Source organism: Panulirus ornatus, chromosome 18 (assembly GCF_036320965.1).
Source record: "Panulirus ornatus isolate Po-2019 chromosome 18, ASM3632096v1, whole genome shotgun sequence".
Taxonomy (NCBI): Eukaryota; Metazoa; Arthropoda; class Malacostraca; order Decapoda; family Palinuridae; genus Panulirus; species Panulirus ornatus.
In genome coordinates this window covers 58,309,188-58,332,916 of record NC_092241.1, presented here as the reverse complement: position 1 = coordinate 58,332,916, position 23,729 = coordinate 58,309,188, and the positions used below count along the sequence as shown (strand labels likewise).

The window sequence follows — 23,729 nt, the reverse complement described above, 5'->3', positions numbered from 1 at the left end:
CTATTTTCTTTTAATCAAAATGTTAATGTGTCTGAAAATGACATACTTGGCACCCCCCAGGTGGGTTCCCCTCTCTCCCAGGAGGATCATGATGATCTCATTAACAAATAATAAAAATAATTACTTGAAATATCCTCACATTCAGAGAGGTAGCAAGCATCCTTCTTCCTTAACAGACAACATATTAATATAAATGTGAAACACGTCAATTCAAATATCTAAACTCGCTCAGATTTTTCAGTACAACGGTAAACCAGCAACGATTCCCAAGACATTTATTGTAATATATCATAAATGAATTAATGGCCTCTACAGGAAGTAGTAACCTGGACACATGAAGACTTCTCAAAACTACATTTACCACGCTTGTGTGAGGCGGGAACCCACGTTAGGGCATGACACGCCAACATATTTACTTGACCTAAAAAATTATAATCATTATACATATATATATATATATATATATATATATATATATATATATATATATATATATATATATATATATATATATATATATTGTCATTATTCATGACCCGAGTTGACCCCATTGGAATGAAGACCGGAATACATATCATCAGTTCTCTGAAGACCTGACCTGGCCAGGCCAGGTCAGGCCAGGTCAGCAAGGATGGTAGCAACGGCCTCGCAGGAGACCAGCGTGGGTGGAGGACACGACGCGTGGCCTCGGCCGGGAGAGGTGGTTGGCTGGTGGCGGCCACGAGTGAAAGTTCTGAGGATGAATTCACGAAGACGAGGTCCAGCCAGCTGGTCTGACCATCACCACCCACCACCTCCACCACGGGCCACGAGTACCCCCTCCCTCCCTCATCACCACCCACCACCTCCACCACGGGCCACGAGCCTCCCTCCCTCCTTCCCTCACCGGGAGAGGATAGCACAGGGGAGGGGCTTGTGAGTTGCTGGAGCATTATGAGATGTGCGGAGGGCACGAAACAGTTTGAGGAGCATGTAACGGATAGGGGGGAGGGAGGGATGAAGGCAGGCCGGGGTCGGGGAGGGGATGGTGGTACCTGAGCATGACGGTACGTACCGTTAAAGGTCAGGTCAAAAGGTCAGTCTGTATTACATCTAAGGGTCGGTCGTGCTCAAGTGGTTCTGCCATCATGCTCACGAGGGTTAAGCACACACAACACATGGACACGCAAGCACGCACGAAGGAAACACGACACGCCTAACGTGGAGCCACGACCTCAATCATTACCACGACGAACACACAACGTGACACACTGGCGTACCTACGGTAGGGCAGGTGCCCTGGACGCCACTTGAAGGAAGGGGGGCGCCACTCAACAGGTTTGTTTCCTGACACATGCTGCTCGACTGACATTTTCAACGGTTTGGTTTAGTGAGATAAAAAAGAAACTTGCCAACTTTTCAACTATAGTAATATTTTGCTACTATCAGTTGCATTACCGCTTCTACGTTGCTAGTTTGATCAAATAAGTCTTTAAGTATTTAGAGTTTATACAAATTTAAGTTTGGCCGAACTCTTCTTCAACAGTTAATAACTACAATGTATATATTTCATATACATCCACTGTATGTACATTTTTAATCAAGCCAGGGACGCAATTACAGTGCTTGTCATAGGGGCTATTTCCCCCTAGATACGCCCCTGACGTGACACAATGCTGTAGCTGTAACCTTGGCGGGATGTACATGAGTCTACCCTTCCATCAACGTCACATCAGTTTTTATTGTCAAGTTTAACTTTTTTTTTCAACAACAGACAACCCAGTCGTGGTCCAATCAGGCCTCCTCTTGCCTGTCTTTCTCAGGTAAACCCAAGTAAACACACTTCATGTTTACACTGAACTGTTGGTCGTATACAGAATTTTGGCTGTGTTCTTACTGTATTAAATGCAATTTTTTGGTTTAATGGTATTTCCTATTCTATTCTTTTTCTTTTTGTAGCTGAAACAGCGCGTGCAACAGACTACCAGCCTCCAGGGTAGGATAATAACCCGGCCAGACCTAAAACGTGAAGAATTCTTGGTTAAGCAACAGCACCCACTACACCATGGCAACCCGCCATTATGTGATAGCCAATATAACCAGGATCACACACTCATATCTCCATCCTCAACGCAAATTTACTTTGACTTCTGTCAAGATGAAATTCTAACATACATTACAATCTTTTTTTTCACGGTGTATAGTGATATATATATATATATATATATATATATATATATATATATATATATATATATATATATATATACACACACACACACACACACGACTCTACAGAATAAAAAGACTAGGAACCACACAACAGAGAAAAAAAATGTACGTCAGAAATAGTGAATTAATTCCTAAGTAAAAATGATACATCATGAGCAACAAACTCAGTAATTTGTCTATTGCTTTATAGTTGCAATGTTGTGTTTTATGGACCATAAACACGGTGGTAGAACCCCTGAGCACGACGGTACGACCCACGTGCACCAACCATGTAGTGTATAGCCAGACCAACCAGGTGTTCGTTAAGTAGGAGGTACAAGGGCCGTGACCTCTAACAGCCAGACTGAACACAAGAGCTACAGCCTTTGAGTACGACCTTCGACATCATCATAGTGTATAAAATAAGGTTATAATAAGACCAATACAGTGAAGGCGTCTGTGATGAAACACAACATGAAAATACAACATTAACATATATAAACATCTGGAGAACAACATGCACATGACAGTGAACGGTGGAGTGTCACTTACCCGTACAAGAGAGCAGCTCCGGCGATCCCTCCTCCCAGCTGGGCCAGGACGAACATGGCCGCCCGGAGCGGAGACACGCGCCGCGTCACCGCCAGAGAAACGGTCACCGCGGGGTTCACGTGCCCTCCTGACACCTGCCGGGGACACCAGAGGACACCGTCACTCACCATCACCAGGGCGGAGAGGAGGGGTCAGCAAGATCACGGAGGAGGAGGAGGAGGAGGGCAGGGAGCGGAGGGTTTAGAATAAGTAGACCAGAGGATTGGGAGATTATAACATAAACTGTCTTGATCTACGAATCATTTTACTGATGAGTGAAGGATACATAACTAGAAGGTAGGCTTGTGGATGTAATCAACATCAATCTTATTCAACCTAACTTACCCCCACAAACATTTGTTTACACACGATTTCAAGCTATGTACGCGAGTACAATCGCAAGGTGCACATTGCTGACTTGTTTTGATCTGTTCCCCCAAGCGGTTACCAAAGTCACTCAAGAAATAAACACAAGATCAGTTATCAATATCTTTCAGTTGACAATCAACAATATGAACAACAACGTGACTTACTTTTGAACACAATATATAACCAGTAGTATTTATTTCTGACACCACAATGTTGTCATTACGTGCTAAACGGCAACCGCCCATCTAGCTAAGTGCCTCATCACGCCTCTCCCTCCTGCAGAAGCTCCAGATGATCCAGCAGCCATGCAATCTCTCCAACGCACTTCGCCTGCCGCGCTTCCCACCATCTATATAACAGCATCATGGGACTCCTGCAAACCTCATTATACCTTCTCCCTTCTCAGCTGAGCCATTATCTCTCGTATCGCCTCACCCGTCGCTTCTTGACCCCTGCACAAACCGTACCTAGTAAAGCAATGTGTTGCCACCCGTGTCTCCGGACCTCATACCCAGTTTTCAATAATTAATCAAACAAAAAAGAAACATGAGACACATCGGGACGCCAGCTAAACCTTCCTCTGGGTAATGAGTCCGGCACGTTAAGTGTGTGTGCTCTGGAGCTTCATGATTTTCTTCCTTCATCAGGAATGGCGGGAAGAATCCAGCTCATCTTCTTTCAAGACGTGACACGATTACCTAACTCTGTAGTCATTAACAGTAAAGTCATCTGCCTTAATTATTCGTATTATCTTCACATTTTCTTCCAAAATAAATTGGCCTCAATCATTTGTTTGTTTGTTTGCTATGCGGCACATGATAACTTGACCTCAGATACCCGTCTAAACAGCACAGTCTTCTGTCTAACATTTTCCCAGACTGCCGTCTTCCTTCACCTCATTCGTCTTCCCCTCACGTATGTCATCCACTGTCTCCCGTGTATGGTTCATGTCTGCCTTCCCTTCTGGCAGGTCGGTATCAAGTCTTTTGTGTTTAGTATCCTTGTTGACGACACTTCCATCGCCTGGGTCTTTAAAATCCTATTTGGGACTAGACCTGCTGGGCGGCGACTTCCAACCCCCCATTTTCAGTTATTAAAGAATCTATTTCTTTTGTCAGAATTCTCTTCACCAGGTTTACTGGTTGGGTTAAGAACCTTCCTTGTGTTTGCACCACACCAGAGATCACATGGTTATCACACCATCTCTCTCGTAACATCAGATGTGGTCAGATATATCTATTCATAGCCCTTAAAAGTGCCAATCATCATCTTTCCACGGACGGTCTCTATCTCAAGCTTACTCAGCATTTAAGTGTTACCGGACTCGGCCCCCTTCGCTCTCCGTAGGACGCCACCATCCCCCTGCTCCTGCCTGTGGTCCACCATCAAAGCGAACGGACCTCCAGTGATGACTCGGGGGGGTTACATGACGCAAACACCATAGTATCAATAGATTCACAATCTAATTATATTCAATTATCAATCTATCTATACACCTTTTATCTTCGCTTATTTTCATAATCTCTTTCATAAAAAAGAAATAATTTCCACAAACGTTCAATTATACTAGACATACCTTACTTAATACAACAGTGATCTTGGACGTTAATCATATTTATTGCACTAATAAAGATGCAATATTCATGTTTCAATAATGACGGAGACTTGAACAATGGCGTGTGGGTGATGCACGCTCACTGACCACAAATAAGAAGAAAAAATCGGAAGAGCGACACGATATCCGACATTAATTTTTGGAGGGGCTTGTCTCTACCCCCAGCACCTGAGCCTACTATCCTCTCGCACTACCATTCCTCTGATAACTTGGGCTCCTGGTCGCCCCAGTTTCCAGGCCTACCCACCCATCACCACAGCCCAGGACAAGTGTTCATAAAACATACCAGATCACCTAGGCTGAGGCATCACGTGGGGTTGGGCAAGCTGCGGCTTGCAACAGTTCGGTCGACCAACGACCCAACCCAGTGGCTTTGGGCCCATCTTGGACCGTGGACTTACAGCAGGTAAGCCGCTACAATACACTTAACACGTACCCCGTGTGAATTCTCCACGCGTCTACTTCCACATCCCGGTAAAGGCAGAAGCTGCATGCAGGCCTATTATCAAATCAGGCTGTCTGAAACTGCATTTCTTCCACCCTAGCAACCCTCCCCCCTTAACCTGCATGCCTGTATACATGCACCATACATCCGTCTACATATGTCTTAACTCCTCGGAAGACCTGCATTTCTTAAACGTAAATATTCTATTGTGTTTACGTCTTGATTTCAGAGGTGGTCCCCCCCACAGTATCGCCCCCAACCGTCGTGCCATTAGGGAACGTCTTCCAATTGTAGGTTGGGAACAATGTCTTCCCGGACTTTCTAAGTGTACTTTATCCCAGCTTGAGCTCGTGATGTTTGTCTCAATGACTTCAACTATTCCCATGGAAGGGGTCATTGTTTGATCCCTGATGCCAGACAATTTTAACATTTGAGGCTACAGAGTTTCAGTGTATCAGTTTACACCTTTTTCCTAAAACAGGCACGTCTGCCACGTGCGAGACAGATACAATATCAAAACTTCAAATATATTATCGCAAACAATAAAGCATGTTGCTTTCAAAAAGAAAGAGCAACGGAAGGAGCCAATGGAAGATTATTATTTTGCCTAGACGTCTACATCTGAAGCTGCCTCGCTCATTTCGGGATGATCAGTGTGTGTGTGTGTGTGTGTGTGTGTGTGCGTGTGTGTGTGTGTGTATATATATATATATATATATATATATATATATATATATATATATATATATATATATATATATGAGGGCTTGGCGCGGCATTACCGTACGTGCAGCACATCACAAACTGAGAATAATAATTCTAAAGCCAAACATGGACACGACCTAGTGTAAGCTCACGTGCCACCCCCACAACACGCACCATCGAGATTTGCAAATCATTATCTTGCATCCTTCCCACCTTAAACCTAGCCTCGCCACATCTTCCCACCTTAAACCTAGCCTCGCCACATCTTCCCACTTTAAACCTAGCCTCGCCACATCTTCCCACCTTAAACCTAGCCTCGCCACATCTTCCCACCTTAAACCTAGCCTCGCCACATCTTCCCACCTTAAACCTAGCCTCGCCACATCTTCCCACCTTAAACCTAGCCCCACCACATTTTCCCACCTCTAACCTAGCCTTACCACATCTATCCATCTCTAACCACCCCTCCCCTACAAGCAACTTCAAATATCTACTGGGCTAAACTGACAATGAATGTCCTCTACATAAATTACACACACTGCCCTCTAATCTAGCACCTTTTACTAAGAAGAATACAGTTTCCCAGCCCAGCCTCGCATCTTACAAAATACACAAAGGTTCACTCATCTAGCCTCATTTCTACGAGTTAAAATACGTAAGGGTCTACTAGGTAAAATATTCATATGGTTCTCTAACCTAATATCATTCATACACTACGTAAAATATCCACTTTAACCTAACCAACAGAGCGGGTACAACATCAACAGGGTTTTCTATCATCACCTGCATACTAGGTAAACACATATTTCTCTAACACAGCCTTGCACATCATAAAGTACACCCGGGGAGTGGGTGGGGGATGGCTATAACCTAACTCACTATCTCCTATATAGTTTCCTGCAGCAACATCGATACGTTCTGGCCAATATTTCACTTTATTTCCTACCTCAAAATAAAACAATCTGCGAGTAAGGGGAAAGTATAACTATCAAAATAAAAAAGAAATATAGTGTTACACACTACTGACCTAAAAATAAAACAATTCACTTCAGCTAGAACAAATACAATACAGATTCACAATGGAAGATGTGTTCAATGCTCTGAAATTTCACGAGTTCTTCCTTAAAAATACGATTGCACAACCATCCACTTTACCTCCAACGAAACCTAAGACTCACATATCTGTGGTAATACATGAGGAAGTCTGAATAGACAAACTGTAGACAAACTAAGTCTGAATACAGTTCCTGAAGCTCAGAAAATCAGTAAAATGAAAATGATCACAACACCTAATAAAAGGCTTCCGTGTCCACTGTACAAAATCACCTGTGATACATTTCGGGACTTTTAAGGTGTCAAATGTCGTATCTTAAGATAAAATCAACCTCAGGATGGTCTCAGCTACTATGAACCCGTGGTAGTGAGTACAATGGTCATTGCACTACAGGGATCCTGAAGTAAGTTAAGGCTTTTAAATCTAATCTGTTAAATGTCATCAGTATTTGAGATCACTGTTAGTGTGTTCCCAAAGTTCATTTAAACTCACTCTGCCCAAACTCTCAACCTTGTAAACAAACCTTTAAATTATGTACACACACACACACACACACACGTAACCCAGGATACGTCAGCTCCCCTGGTCATCGACCAACAACATAGTAGAGGATAAACTGCTGTGATGGTTATGATCCAACTATAATACCTCCCCCGTCCACGACTCCAACCCGGGACCGTAAAACTGGAATAGTACGGACTCGTGTGTAGTATGTATATGTATATGTACATATATATATATATATATATATATATATATATATATATATATATATATATATATATATATAGGGAGGGGAGATGTGCAATTCGTGGAACCCCTTCTCCTGACACTTCTCTACTGCCATAGAGGATTCAAGCTTTAATCAGTGTCAACATTCACAATTTGATCACTTACGGAAGCTTATTATATTCATCTACAACTGTTATACCAGAGTGATAATTCTTTACATTTCTTCTAACATGTTTCTGGCTTGTCCGTGTCCTCCAGCCACTCAAACTTAGCATTCTTCTGAAGATCTGTCCATCATCCACATTATCATATAACCAGTCTCTTTTCTCTCTCTCATGGTATATAAATTCATAACCCCATCTCTCTCAATATAACTTGGAAAAAAAAATTCATAGTTCAGGTGCAGGTCTTTGCTTGCATTTATCTGGACCATTTCTTTCTGCTTACTGTAATCAAACTAGAGAATCATAGCGCAGTTTTGACCTAATACAACACGAGACTAATATGCTTTTTTTACCTCCTTATTAGCAATTATAACATTTTCCGGTAGACAGTTGCTGGCGGCTCCCTAGTCCCTTGCATACAATGATGGAGATATTCTATAAGGACCTTATAAGGGTCAAGGCCCTTTATGTACCCACTTGTATACAGTTTCTATTTCAACGTTTTCCAATACCTCCCACCCATCACATCCAGCCGGTGATGCAATCATGTCTTCCACTGTGAAATATAATTTTGAATTTATTCATTCAGCTTCTCGCATAAATATCTTTACATCTTCCTTTATGACTGCACTCTGGAATCCCCTACGTCTACTTAACTGCTCTCTAACTGACACATGACGACTGATGAATTCATGGACAAGTTTTGAAGCATCTCATGTCTTGTCCACTATATCATTTTCATCTTTCCCCTGTGTACCCATTCCTTGTTCTTATCCCTAGAAATGGGTGTTGCTATGTGTAATTACTATTCAATAATATATATATATATATATATATATATATATATATTTTTTTTTTTATACTTTGTCGCTGTCTCCCGCGTTTGCGAGGTAGCGCAAGGAAACAGACGAAAGAAATGGCCCAACCCCCCCCCCTCCCATACACATGTACATACACACGTCCACACACGCAAATATACATACCTACACAGCTTTCCATGGTTTACCCCAGACGCTTCACATGCCTTGATTCAATCCACTGACAGCACGTCAACCCCTGTATACCACATGACTCCAATTCACTCTATTCCTTGCCCTCCTTTCACCCTCCTGCATGTTCAGGCCCCGATCACACAAAATCTTTTTCACTCCATCTTTCCACCTCCAATTTGGTCTCCCTCTTCTCCTCGTTCCCTCCACCTCCGACACATATATCCTCTTGGTCAATCTCTCCTCACTCATTCTCTCCATGTGCCCAAACCATTTCAAAACACCCTCTTCTGCTCTCTCAACCACGCTCTTTTTATTTCCACACATCTCTCTTACCCTTACGTTACTTACTCGATCAAACCACCTCACACCACACATTGTCCTCAAACATCTCATTTCCAGCACATCCATCCTCCTGCGCACATCTCTATCCATAGCCCACGCCTCGCAACCATACAACATTGTTGGAACCACTATTCCCTCAAACATACCCATTTTCGCTTTCCGAGATAATGTTCTCGACTTCCACACATTTTTCAAGGCTCCCAAAATTTTCGCCCCCTCCCCCACCCTATGATCCACTTCCGCTTCCATGGTTCCATCCGCTGACAGATCCACTCCCAGATATCTAAAACACTTCACTTCCTCCAGTTTTTCTCCATTCAAACTCACCTCCCAATTGACTTGACCCTCACCCCTACTGTACCTAATAACCTTGCTCTTATTCACATTTACTCTCAACTTTCTTCTTCCACACACTTTACCAAACTCAGTCACCAGCTTCTGCAGTTTCTCACATGAATCAGCCACCAGCGCTGTATCATCAGCGAACAACAACTGACTCACTTCCCAAGCTCTCTCATCCCCAACAGACTTCATACTTGCCCCTCTTTCCAGGACTCTTGCATTTACCTCCCTAACAACCCCATCCATAAACAAATTAAACAACCATGGAGACATCACACACCCCTGCCGCAAACCTACATTCACTGAGAACCAATCACTTTCCTCTCTTCCTACACGTACACATGCCTTACATCCTCGATAAAAACTTTTCACTGCTTCTAACAACTTGCCTCCCACACCATATATTCTTAATACCTTCCACAGAGCATCTCTATCAACTCTATCATATGCCTTCTCCAGATCCATAAATGCTACATACAAATCCATTTGCTTTTCTAAGTATTTCTCACATACATTCTTCAAAGCAAAGGGACTTGACGATATATATATATATATATATATATATATATATATATATATATATATATATATATATATATATCGTCTTCCGTTCTACATACACACACACGAGCCTAAGCCAAGCACCTACTTATCGAGCAGCCCCGAAAGGAGGATGAACGGTTGCAGTTGTAATGAGCCAAATGCTACGCTTACGAAATACGGCACGTGCGTGAATCATGGTCAGCAACACTAATAGCTGCACCATGAAAGCATGTGTGTGTGTGTGTGTGTGTGTGTGTGTGTGTGTTGTTCATACACGTTTCTTGCTTAATTTCCTGGTATGTCCTCTGGTTGTTCTATGCATAAATCTCTCGAGGAACTGTTCACTGTATCAGATGTTCTTAAAATCTTAAATATTTGTTATAATCGGGTCCCCCACTCCTGCTAGGTACGAACACTGTCTTGCTTCTCTCTGTTTCATCCCCACTATCTGTGGAGAGAGAGAGAGAGAGAGAGAGAGAGAGAGAGAGAGAGAGAGAGAGAGAGAGAGAGAGAGACTATAATTAAACTAAAATAAAAGTTGTTTTGAAAAGTCTCACGTTTCTGCCCAGAGCCTGATTTCCCACAAGTCCTGTACTTCCAACCTTAGCGGAGGTGTTGTAGAACGAATTCACACAATTTCTGCTACGCAGATCAACACACGCTGGCAACACTGGCTACAATGTCTGGTTATGAGTCCCCGGCTGACCCGCCACGTAGGCACATTAATCCCACGATTAATCTACCAAACCAATACATTTAACTAACACATTCTATCCTCAAAAACTACAATATTCTTGCAACCGCTTGATGTGCAAACGACAATCCGCTTGTGGGTGTGTGTGTGTGTGTGTGTGTGTGTTCGCTTCACATTCACGTCTCTCACCCAAGCCTGAAAAAAGTCACTTTCTGTGAGAACATGACAGAAGAACACAAGTCCCTTCACATCCGGCCAAAAAATTGCAACTTTTACAATACGTGCGAAAACCCGACACTGGCACGAGACGTTACATTATTACGAAGGTGCAATGACTGGGTCATCCTCCAGACTACAAACCACTAAAACTACTACCACTACTACTACTACTATGTATTTCACAACAGAGGGCTCTAGCTGCAGCACCACCACCGTGGCTCCATTACCCAGTGATGCATGAACCAGTGGGTCACACAGGGTCTTGCCTGCCTCACCCCCACAGTGCAATCCTCCTCAGCGAGCGGCGAGGCTAGGCTGCGTCACCCCTCTCGCATTTCCGTGCTTTATAATAAGACTTTGGCCAATACACACACACACACCTGCGCCTTACGAATATAAGTTACCTTGACATCAGTGAACTATGATCTCTCTATGGGTATAATTTTCCTTTTAAAAACATAATGTTTACAGTCAGTTCTTACATGTTTGCTCGCCAGCTGACTGCATATAACTGTTTTCTCTCTCTGGTCACTCGTACAGCAAACATCCTCGCACGAATCCAGGGGTTAGCTGCTGTCTTGTATTACTTCCCACCTTATCTGGCCAGTCAAAAACTCACACAATTTTAGAGTTGAATATATCTAGTTACATTTGTGCTATACATGACATACTCCTTGCCTAGCTTAAATATACCGACCTTGTTTTCTATGGCTATTTCCAACCGCCATATTTGTCTTTAGTCTTTGTCGTTAACAACACCTAATGGACTGTGCCGGCCGTGTTCGTCCCACCAGCGGTAGGTAGCGCAAAGATATTACAGTCGTCATAAAGGGTCTTTGTCAGAAGCCAAAGGCCAGGTAATAAGCTAGTCTCTGACCAAGCTTCCCTAATGAGGACCTGGACAACCACGCTGTTTGATGATGCAGGGTGTAATCGTTCCTGAAGTTACCTAACCTGACTGGTCTAGTGCACCTTGGAGGAACCTGTCTAATTCTTTTTTTCTTCTTCTCACGTGTCTGGTTCTTCCCAAGGTGTTTCTTACAGTTGCTGGAGCTAGGCTAACCGGACGCAGCGCCCCTGACATTTGGGTTATTCATCCTTGTTTCTTCAAAGCACCTCTGCTCCTCTGTGGGTGGAGTCAGAAAGCACACTCTTCCCAGCTTGTCACTTCAGCGAGACATAATCTCTGATTACAGATTACATACTGTACTTGTAAGAGTTTCCATGCATATCTTACGAAGCTTGTGCCATGTCCGTGTTCGAAAGAATAATGTTTTACTGTGTTCCAGTGATTCAGATGTATTAAACCGAAGAGGGTGGTAAAGAACGTTTCTGAAGTACAACAGAAAGGGGCTCACACAGCAGTATATGTGTGAGGGTGAAAGTGCTTTGATCAACGTGAGAAGAGATCCTGCTCACCTGATCTGGAAATATATACTTAATATCCAACGTTTTTCGTCTTGTTCACGGATCCAACAATTTCACAGTTCCTCACAGCTGAGGCCATTCATCACGCCTTGATCTGTGACATACCCTTTCCCTCGTGCCATCATTAGCTTCCGGTGTTGGATAATCATTTCCACATTCCTTCACACCACCGGAACCAAACATTTTCATTACTGATCATAATCATGTCGCTTACGGCCGTCAACTGGCGTCTTTGCAGCGCCCTCAGTCGACCTGACTGACATAATAATTCTGGTGTTAACGATACAGACGTAGCTATACTGTCTTACTGTCAAGGTTATGTGACAGCACAAAAGAAATGACAGTCCAGGAAGCAGCACTGCTCCCTGGAGGACTGCTTTCACGAATGAGTCAGGGAATTCTGTAGGAGATTTTCACTTTTGCTGTTCGTCGTTTTATTCGTCGTCTTCTTTACGTGCAACTTTTCTTGATGTCTGTATCCATAATGCTATGAGCTGTTTTGAGGTTTTCGCAACCGCTAATCAGTTAATCATATGCATATTCACCGCTACAGAGAACATCATCCACAACCATTTCGGCCTGTGTTAAAGAAAATGTATCATTAACATTACAGACTCCTTACATAATGCTCAAGCACCGCCACACACCTCAGCCTGGGAAGAGGTTTTCCAATCAGTCAGGGTGTTTGAGGACGCAGCCCACACCCCAATAGTCTTTCCCGGGTATTCCATGCATAACAGCCCGGGATAACAAGATGATGGGTCGTTGGTCGTCCAATGCTGTTAAAAGCCTCAGCCCTCAGGCCCAAGTACACAACCTCCCCAAACTGGATGTTCAGGTACCTCTCGTAGATAATAGTCTCCCCACCTTGAGTGGACGGTCCACACTATGGCTGGACAATATTTAACGTTACGATATCATAACTTGATCATTTAGGTCAGTTTAAGCCATCAGATTATTATGTTCGGCTGGCAAAAACACAGTTCAGCAGTTAGCGTCACCCAACATCACAACTTTAAAGTCCCTTGTAGGATAATTAAGTTGGGTAACGTTAAGTTAGGTTCATTATCTCATATCAAATCGTGAGGGGTATAATAGTGGAGCGTTATTTCTGGGCCCTAGCTGGATGGTCATCCTGCTTCATCAAATATTCATGACAGCTATTCTGACTCGGTATTGTTCTTGTATCCTATGTCTTTTAATGTAGACTTGGCCCCAGGTCACTCTGAGCGATTCAACCATTTCTGTATTCACTTACAGGTCACGGGCACGGATGAGAGAGGGGAAATAAACACCTGAGCACGACGCGCGGCATGACCCTGGCGTAGGATGACCTGACTTGTGTCATTATGACCTGGTCTAGGGCCAGGAGCAATAATAGCTTGGCCATCATGCGTAATGCTGTTGGAGTCGTGTTCAAAAGGGGCGAGAGGTTGGAGGGATCGAGCCGCCCAACTGCACGAAGTTGTGGCAGGGAACGTAACCAACATGCCTCGTACGGACGCACACATCTGTGGCGCCTCACCCCCAGCTAACGGCATTTCACCTCCTGTGGTCCTGAGAGCCAGCCAGCCAGTACTCGCTAAAGCCGAGGCCTTATGAGCGGTTTTATACAACTTGCCTAAATGACGCTGGTGTTCCAGAGTGCTATTTTCTGAAAAACATTTACCGTCCGACTGACATTTTAAAAGTTAATTAACTGCACTAGGTCTCCTGCCATCCCCACCCTCCCTCCTCACCAATCTCATCACCCTAAAAAAAAAAAAAAAAAAAAAAAAAAGCCCACGTTTTTACACCAAACACAGAAGTGAGTTTATGATATTCATAATGTGGGTTATAAGATGTTTAATGGGACTAAAATTAACTGGGTAATGATATTATGCCTTACTGTCACAACAGACCCCTTGCTCCACCGCGCCCCAAGCCTAGCTCCTCCTGCCCAGCCATGGCCTACCTCCCTCGCCGGCAACAGAACTTGCACACTCGTATAGTTACTTAGCACTATGAACAATATACCAAATTCCTATTAGTCAGATGAGTAGGGTTAACTGCCCCTCTTAAACGGGGAGCCCTAATTGTTTTAAGCCGCAAAATTTACTTTATGTCTTTATGTAATCTGCCATTAACACCCAATCCATCCCATCCTGAAATACTTTGTGATCTTACATCAGTGATTCACAGTTTAGCTTTAACTGTATACTACTGTCACGCTTACATACGTCCTTTTCTATCAACAGCTTTACCGTGACAACTTTCGTGTTTTAAAAAGGATGTATCACAAAGAGACATCTCGGGGTTTCTTACCAAATATCAAATTCTTACATTCATGATAACCAACTGTTGCTTATGATTCTTAACGAATCTAGCATACGACCTTTACCAAACATAGCACATACATATACATACCAACGACAAACGTTACTTCTGTAAACCTTTCACAAATCATTTGACATTTCGGAGTTAAACCGTTCAATCTCGGCCTCACACCAACCTCGACCAAATTTGAAAAAAGTGTTGTGGTCGCCTTGCATATGTAGCCTGGCGACACCGCTTCCTCGAGGAAGGGGAAAAAAGCCAGTCACATACACACATGTGCTTTGTTAACACGACCTCAACACGGGGGTGAAAGTTCCCCAGAGCACGATTCAGAGTTATATATCTGCTTGTTAGAGTCTAAACAACCGGTCCAGACTGACTTTCTTATTTCACCCAGACCTTTAACCTCTGAAATTGGGCTCGCGGGCTTGTCCTCAATACACCGTTGCCGTCTCTTGCCAACCTTCCCCTGGCGTCGGCCACGTCAACTGTGATCCTTGATGCTGTTGATCAACATTTATTTTGCTGCGATCTAAACTGGTGTGGTACACCTTGGATAGTAACTGATCATTTGTAAAGTTCAAGGGGTCACCTAACCTTCGTCCCAAGCAGTTCCCTTCTATCTCCTATGGGGGCTCCCGAGGAGCTCAGGAAGTCAGCCACGTCCATCATAGGTCATAAGTGTTGTATACCTGGTGAAGTCTTCGTGGGAGCGATTCTACTACCTCCATGGCCTGGGCTGAGCCCAGGTTGTGTAGCTGTTGGGTCGTTAGTCGACTAATCAGTTGTAAGCCGTAGTCCTCAGACCCATACCGCCTGGCTGGTGTCTTAAACTTTGTAGGTATCTGTCCAGTGCAGTGTTGATCTTGTCTACCGTGCAGCATCCCAGGCTGTTTGTGATGATGGTAGACGGCCAGCCAGGTGGTGAAGACTGGTGGGCCCCGCATGTTTAAGGTGTTCTCTCTTTTTTGTGCATACCACACCTCGGGATGTCACTCCAGCAGGATGTTATTTCCCAACGTAAATTGGGATCCACACTTTCTAGGATTTTCCAGGTAACGGAGGATCTACCCGGTGATGTGCGTATGTCTGTGTGGGAAGATTGCTGGGGGACTGAGCAGTAAGTGCTAAGTTTCTTCACTTGCACTGTGGACATGAGAAATCTTGAGATATAGCGAACTGGTGTATGCAATGTTGCAAAGATGGTTGATGTCGAGAGTGTTAGAGAAAGTGCAAGTCTTATGTACGTTTCAAGAGTGGGTTTAGTGCAAGTCATATATGTCTGAAGAGTGTGTTTAATACAAGTCGTATGCGTATGTGTGTAGAGTGCGGTTTCGGATGGATGGATGTATGTATCGTGGGGTGACGTTTAATATATACTGAATTGGAAAGGCGGTTGTAACGTGCTTGTCCAGTCATTTCGTGGCGGATATGTCTTGTGTCAGTGTGTGTGTGTGTGTGTGCGCTCGGGTGAGGCGATATGCGAGTACAGGATACCTAAGCGTGAAGCATTGAGTAAGCTTTTCATCAACATTTGTGTGTTGGTGGTGAGTGGTGTGGATGACACGGGTCTTGTGCTGTTGGAATGGACTGATTGGCGGGAGTGTTGAGGTGGGTTTACACTGGCAGGATCTTTTGTTTCCCTGTGAAGGTGTTGAGTCTTTTGTGCATTTTGCGGCGTTGTTATATTCGGTAGATGACCAGACAGGTGAGGTGTACAGTTTAGGGTGGATCGGATCTGTAAAAGATAACAAGGGATTCTGGTGTGAATCTGACACCAGTTAATGTTCAGAGGTCAGTCAGGCAGTTTCTTGTGTTGATGTTTGTCGTGTGTGTGTGTGTCGTGCATTGTGCCCCAGTTTAGTTGGCTGTTCGATGAGTTGGAGCCGTTGGCTGATCAAGGTGCCTGGACATTGTGAGCAAAAATTCGTTTCTCTAAGATGTAAGGGTGACTGAGGACTTGCTTAGACGTAGACATTATGTCTTGGGTGGGCCAGTGTTCCAGCTGTGCAATGTAGTGTTGCAGGTCGAATGACAGTGTGAAATGCTTATTTTTATGCCTGATCCGCTAATTCCATGCAAGAAGGGGGTTGTGATTCGTTCAAACCAAAAGAGAAATGTTGTGACAGGTGTGTGTGTAGTGTGGCAAGTGTTGAGATTGGGTCGACTAAAGACATGTTGTGATGGTGAAAGTGAGGTGTTTTGCTTAATTTTGTTGTGGATCAGATGTTCAAAGAGTTTGGCTACTGAATGCCAGAGTGATGTAGGGCGATAAGCGGAGACTTGGGGTGTTTAGAAGTTTAAAGGATTGGTATTACGTCGGAAAGTGTTCATATTTAGCTCCTCAGGAGTGGCTGAAAATGTCTTTTAAGAGCCTGGAGTGACAGCAACTGCGCTTGTGATATAATGTGAAAGTTTGATACGTTGTCAGGTGAGTTGTTTCTTTAATCTGCATCGAAAGTAGAGAAGGATGGACAAGAATTTGTTTCTGGATTCATTTTATGTAGAACTGTCATGACTCCCATTCTGAGGTGTGGCTGGGATGTGACAGATTGTCTTGTATATCCGCTTGTAAGATCTTCTGGAGGAGGGATGTCATATGCTGGGGGGAGGCTGGGATGGAGCAAGAGAGGTGCACCTCTTCTTTACCCTGCACCTGCGTTGGTTGCTATGGGCTTCGTTTTGGGGGAAGTCGTGCCATTCGACGGTAGGAGACAGCAGTACGCTGGCATTCATACCATTTCCCCTGACACTCAAAGACCATGATATACGACACTGCTGATGGCCTACTGGCCCACACCAGGCACCTCCTGTGTGTACAATGAGCCAGCCATTAATCATATCAGTCATGTTATTTATGCTCGAAATTTCCAAACGTGTTATCCCTAATGGCCTCACTTGCCAACCAGTTAATATTCCATAGCAACGTTTCCATAATTCTTTGATAGATCTTAATTCATTTTACTGATCATTGTACTTTGATACTTCATTCATGTCACCTTTCTCCATTTATGTTTTCCATTTTTTTCTACAAATCTGTACCTCTCTAGAGGGGAATACTAACTCAGTATAGGACGTCAAAAATGACTTTCCCACAACAGTCATAAACTCTCCTATTTATGAAACCTAGTTACTTATCAGTAATTACCCGTATATCCTTTCATAAATTGTCATTTATTTTTTCCTCTTGTAACGTCGTTTGGATGATAGCAAGTCTCTCTCGTGTGATATCCCGTCTGTCATCTTCCCTCTAGAACCTCTACTCTTATGTGAGTGTTAGTGCGTACTCTACACCAACATCGCCGCGTCTGGAAGACTTGCCTAAATATTCTACAGACCGGCAGTTCCCGGCCACTAAACCACATGATACAAACTTAACAGCAAAGTTGTCTTGCTACCTTACCCCAAGCTAGGATTCTTCTATCCCCCAGGGAACAAGATAGGCTAGGCTTCTATCCCCGGGCAAGAAGGGTTAAGCTTCTTCTATCGCCAGGGCACAAGATAAGCTAGGCTTCTATCCCTGGGCAAGAAGGGTTAAGCTTCTTCTATCGCCAGGGCACAAGATAAGCTAGGCTTCTATCCCCGGGCAAGAAGGGTTAAGTTTCTTCTATCGCCAGGGCACAAGATAAGCTAGGCTTCTATCCCTGGGCAAGAAGGGTTAAGCTTCTTCTATCGCCAGGGCACAAGATAAGCTAGGCTTCTATCCCCGGGCAAGAAGGGTTAAGCTTCTTCTATCGCCAGGGCACAAGATAAGCTAGGCTTCTATCCCTGGGCAAGAAGGGTTAAGCTTCTATCGCCAGGGCACAAGATAAGCTAGGCTTCTATCCCCGGGCAAGAAGGGTTAAGCTTCTTCTATCGCCAGGGCACAAGATAAGCTAGGCTTCTATCCCTGGGCAAGAAGGGTTAAGCTTCTTCTATCGCCAGGGCACAAGATAAGCTAGGCTTCTATCCCCGGGCAAGAAGGGTTAAGCTTCTTCTATCGCCAGGGCACAAGATAAGCTAGGCTTCTATCCCTGGGCAAAAAGGGTTAAGCTTCTTCTATCGCCAGGGCACAAGATAAGCTAGGCTTCTATCCCCGGGCAAGAAGGGTTAAGCTTCTTCTATCGCCAGGGCACAAGATAAGCTAGGCTTCTATCCCTGGGCAAGAAGGGTTAAGCTTCTTCTATCGCCAGGGCACAAGATAAGCTAGGCTTCTATCCCCGGGCAAGAAGGGTTAAGCTTCTATCGCCAGGGCACAAGATAAGCTAGGCTTCTATCCCTGGGCAAGAAGGGTTAAGCTTCTTCTATCGCCAGGGCACAAGATAAGCTAGGCTTCTATCCCCGGGCAAGAAGGGTTAAGCTTCTTCTATCGCCAGGGCACAAGATAAGCTAGGCTTCTATCCCTGGGCAAGAAGGGTTAAGCTTCTATCGCCAGGGCACAAAATAAGCTAGGCTTCTAATTCCCAGAGCACAAGATACAGTATCTCGGAAGCCTACATAAACTGTATTCCCTTCTTGCACGCTGTTACTCAGCTGATAACCATAAATGCCGTAACTCTATTTAAAGTCTCATGGATTTTCGTTCGTTCTGAAAAGACACTAACCACAATGTGATCCTGGTTCTGACCTACCCTAGCGTGCTAAACCCCTTGATCACGACGGCATGACCAAACGATATGTTGGCCTGACCTTTGACCTGTCCCGAGGGGAAGTTCAGGCAAGGAGGGCAAACGTTTGACCTCGAATAAGGCGAAGTACTTTTTCCTCATTAGCGTCGTTAACATGAAATGATTTACCACTTAAGAGTAGGAGACAGCAGTACCACCTGACACCTTTCACCAAAGACTTAAAATCTATCTTACTATAAATCCACGACTGACACTAATTACCTCCTTAGTAATACAAGTTTACACAGATCTTCCTCTTTGAAAAAAGGTGTATGTCTTTCAAACTTCTCTCACATTAATCCATAAGTTTCGATTCTCATCCACCATCACAAACAACCTAGTTACGACCCAGTGGTCTGCTGCTCTTTGAATTCATTTGCATTAACTGTGAAGGCCACAGCGAAGTACGGTTATCACCTGTTCTCAGGACACTGAACGTGCCACAAAACTAGATTTACCCGGACCAGTCCCTGAGGATTAGTCCCTATCGTTTGTCTGGGTTAGGTTAGATTTGTATCCCCAACCTCCCTAAACTTAATCTAATCTAACCTAGTCAAGGGTCGTTGTGGAAGATCGAATACTCAAGTGATCCACTTGGTCTCACGATATACAGTAAGAAACTTAAGACTATAAAAAATTACTTAAACTTCACACACTTTATCGGTACATTTCAGATTAAATCCTTCGTTACGGCGAATAAGTTTAAGCCTGTAATGCCCAGACGTAATGGATATAAACATGTCCCAACTTCCCATGGATACAACACTTCACAAACATTTAAGTATATCCACCTGCCTGACGGGGAGCAGCTTTTTGAGAGACACCCAAGGAAAAAAAAAATGACCTTGGTTCCATTCAGGTTTCTCCAATTCAGACCGCCGATACAGCAGCATCACGTCACCCGGTGGAAGACAGGCGAGGCAACATTGGGTTGTGAGGTGAGCCACAAATCTTATATTATATTGTTCATGTGTGTTGCCTGGGGAAGGCAGACTTCATATGCCATTTTACTTCGAAGCTACAGTTACGTATCCTGATATCCTAACAACAATCAAATAAGGCAATGAAGACAGTTTCAGCCTATTTTCTAAACTTCGTTTCTTGAGACAAAGGTAACAATGATTACATTATAATATTCAAGAAAAACTTTTACCTAAGCTAACGTCGTGAAGAAAAATGTCAACCAGTAACCTTATGGTTCTCAGCTGACATTTTTCTTTACAAAACTAATGAATGAAAGTTCACTCATATTAATATCTTCTTACCATTATACATCACTATCACAAACCAGTGTCAAAAAATGCAATAACGGTGCAACAAAGCAACTAGACTTGCACAGCTAAATAGACCCATGCTTTCAGGGGAAGGGGATAATACTCCCAAACATCACGATTCCTTCCCTAGTTTCGATTTAAGGCTATTTAGTACATGGTTTGGTCATCAGAATAATGATGCTTCGGGACCTTGTTATGTTTCGGAAGAAAATGGTCACCCCAGAGGACGGGCTGTCATAAAGACAGGTACCCACACCAGGAGAGGAAGTGATGAATGCCCTTACTTGCTAAAACGGCCACGACTTCATGCACTGCCAAGATGGCCATATCCAAGTCCTCCAAGGTTCGCCAGGCACGGGCCTTTTTCTTTCCTAGGTGGTCAGAGAGACGGTGTTGGACAAGGGAAATGTAGTTTGGAAATTACAGCGAGTTAAGAGTATAGGTAAGAGAAGTAGGTTTTCGGATGTTTGGGGGAGGTTTGCTAGAAACGTGTTGGTGTCCGATTTATATAACCTCGGCAGACTGGGGATGTTTATATAATGATTTTGTTCACTGTTAGATTGAGAAGGGATGGAAAGTCAGACTCCCCATCCCCCTTCCAATATCCACGTCCGTTTTCTATTGTGTTGATGGGATGCAGTGCTACGACGTTTGATTCCGCCCCCAGGCAGTCAGTCCCCTTGACCTCCACATTTGACTTTAAAACATCACGGATGGTGCATGTCAGAGTCCGTCCCTGACTCAGGTCCTATCCTCGTGAGTCATCACTCACAACTGATTAATGAGGCTTAGGAAACTGACGGCCAAATGGACAGACGTCAATCCGTGACGCTGGTAAAAAGGCTTTGATTTAGGAGCATGTCGAACATCAGTTATAAATATTCGTCCAGCGCGTAATATCTTAATGGTACGTTTCATGATCAAGAATCAAGACTTCATATTATATAAAAATAAAACATACATGTTTACTGAATATATAACCTGATATTCAAACTCGACATTTAAGAGAGTGGTTAGCCTTGCAATAATATACTTTTTTTTATAATTCTCAGAAAGTCTAATTTATGCACACTGATGTAATTTACTGAGGTGCGACAGAAACGGTTATATGCTGCGTCAGCTTTTTCTCCTAATGTTTAAAGTCGTTGGCAAATCGAAACTACTTCTACAGCGCACTAGGTATGGATGGAGGTTTTATTACTTAAACACCTTTTTTTTCAAATTCCTGGAAAATCAGTCCTGACTTGAGCATATCTAACCAAACTTTGGTTCATGCAATTTGTTTTAGGAAGATGTGAAAGGGAGGGGCTACTGTCCTCCCCAAACTCCTACCTACAGAACCACTGAAGTCATAAACAGATTGTTAATCAAGAAGTATATAAAAGACCCTGACAGTAGGTGGATGGGCTAACAGTAGGTGGATGGGCTAAAGCAATAACTCCATATCTTAGAGGAAGATGTCTTCAAAGCTACACGTTCAGTATATAATTATATTTTGGTTACAATGATTGAATATATGTAATAAATATATCATCATTGATTTGTTTATATATTTCATGTGAAGAGGACTAAGGACCGTACCTGGCCGAAGCTGTGGATGAGGATGGCCATGGCAAAGCCAGCCACAAGGGAGATGGTGAGCTGCCCCTCCTGCGTGAGGGACTTGCCAGTCCAGGGGCTGTAGGCACCACACACCAAGAACACGTAGAAGACGGTGGCCAGGCACTCTGCGATCACGGCCCTCCACAGCTCCAGGGTACGGACTTCGGCGATCATAGGAGGCCTTGGGGGTGGGCTGGCCTCCTGACGAAGGCCCTCAAGCTTGTCCAGCAGCGCCACCAGCTGGGCGTCCACGCTGATGCCTCCACCTCCCATCACTGTACTGGCCATCCTTGCTAGGCAGAAAACCAGCACTACGATGACTGGTACCAACTAACCTCCTCCACCCACCACTCTGTGAATGATTACACACACAAGATTTTTTTTATTCTATCATCGCCTGATATGCCTGAACGGGAGAATTCACAGTAGCAAGTTGGGACTAAATTGGTTGAACACTCAAAATACCCCGAGTTACGTGCCCAAGATATTCTCTTTTGTCTGGTATACTGCAGAGACACACAGATAAGAAACACTACTTGACACTACCACAACGCTGTTAGTATAGTTAATGTCTCGAATCAGAACGATATATCTGTAACAATAAAGCACAAGGAGCACCACATGGTTCCATGAGTCACCAGAGAACACACCACTACCTTACTCGATGACAGAAAAAGCTCGACTGAGTGAAGCTGTGGCCCGTGGGCTCAAGGCTGTCCTTGTGTTCGTACGACTTTACGGCAACAATGAAATCTCTTCGAAGTACAGTTCCTACTTCTCCTTGCTCGTCAATTAAGTCATAATATACACATATGTTTCAGTACTAATCACAATCCATTCATTGGCCGTCTTATCTGTGATGCTAACGTACCCATGCAATTGAGTTTTCAATGATCGTACGCCAGACAGCGGCGCTCTTTCATGAGGCCATTTACGTATTTTGCTGCGGTTCAAGATTTTTTCCCGGCCTGCCATGAATTCTGATGTGTTGCATTGTACTTATGAAGAATCATGCGAAAAAATTCTTTCTATTCATACACCTGTCATACTCTTATGTCGCCAGCCAGAACCCACAAATCTGTGGTTTACTAGTGTCCAGCTAGGGTGCACGACTCTCTCTCTCTCTCTCTCTCTCTCTCTCTCTCTCTCTCTCTCTCTCTCTCTCTCTCTCTCTCTCTCGTGGTACAGCTGGTTTAGTTCCATGTTTGGGTACGGGGAACATGCCTTATATCTTATTCAAGCAATAAACAGCCAATTCTTAATGTTTTCATTCAGTCGCGTAAAAATTTCAATGCTGAAAAACATTAACTAAACGAATTTTACCCAAACCAAACAATACAGGATGTTACAGACAATGGATAAACTTCAGGTATATAGGCAGATATCATACTAATGGACTACAACTGTATCTTTTACTAGATTTAGTTACTGGCTGCTTCAGAGCCGGCAAAATATAATGCCTGCCA

General features: G+C 43.7%; 1 protein-coding gene across 2 annotated transcripts in view; it reads right to left on the bottom strand.

The window, feature by feature from the left end:
- LOC139755159 (neurogenic protein big brain-like) overlaps positions 1-22,957 on the bottom strand; it is a 259,089-nt gene extending 236,132 nt beyond the window's left edge. For both annotated transcript variants that reach the window (XM_071673317.1, XM_071673318.1), the window contains exons 1-2: positions 22,243-22,957; positions 2,743-2,876 (exon numbers count right to left, since the gene is read on the bottom strand). In XM_071673317.1, the coding sequence (XP_071529418.1) occupies positions 2,743-2,876; positions 22,243-22,551 (443 nt within the window). In that variant the 5' untranslated portion in view covers positions 22,552-22,957. The remainder of the gene's footprint in view (positions 1-2,742; positions 2,877-22,242) is intronic.
- Positions 22,958-23,729: the final 772 nt, after the last annotated feature.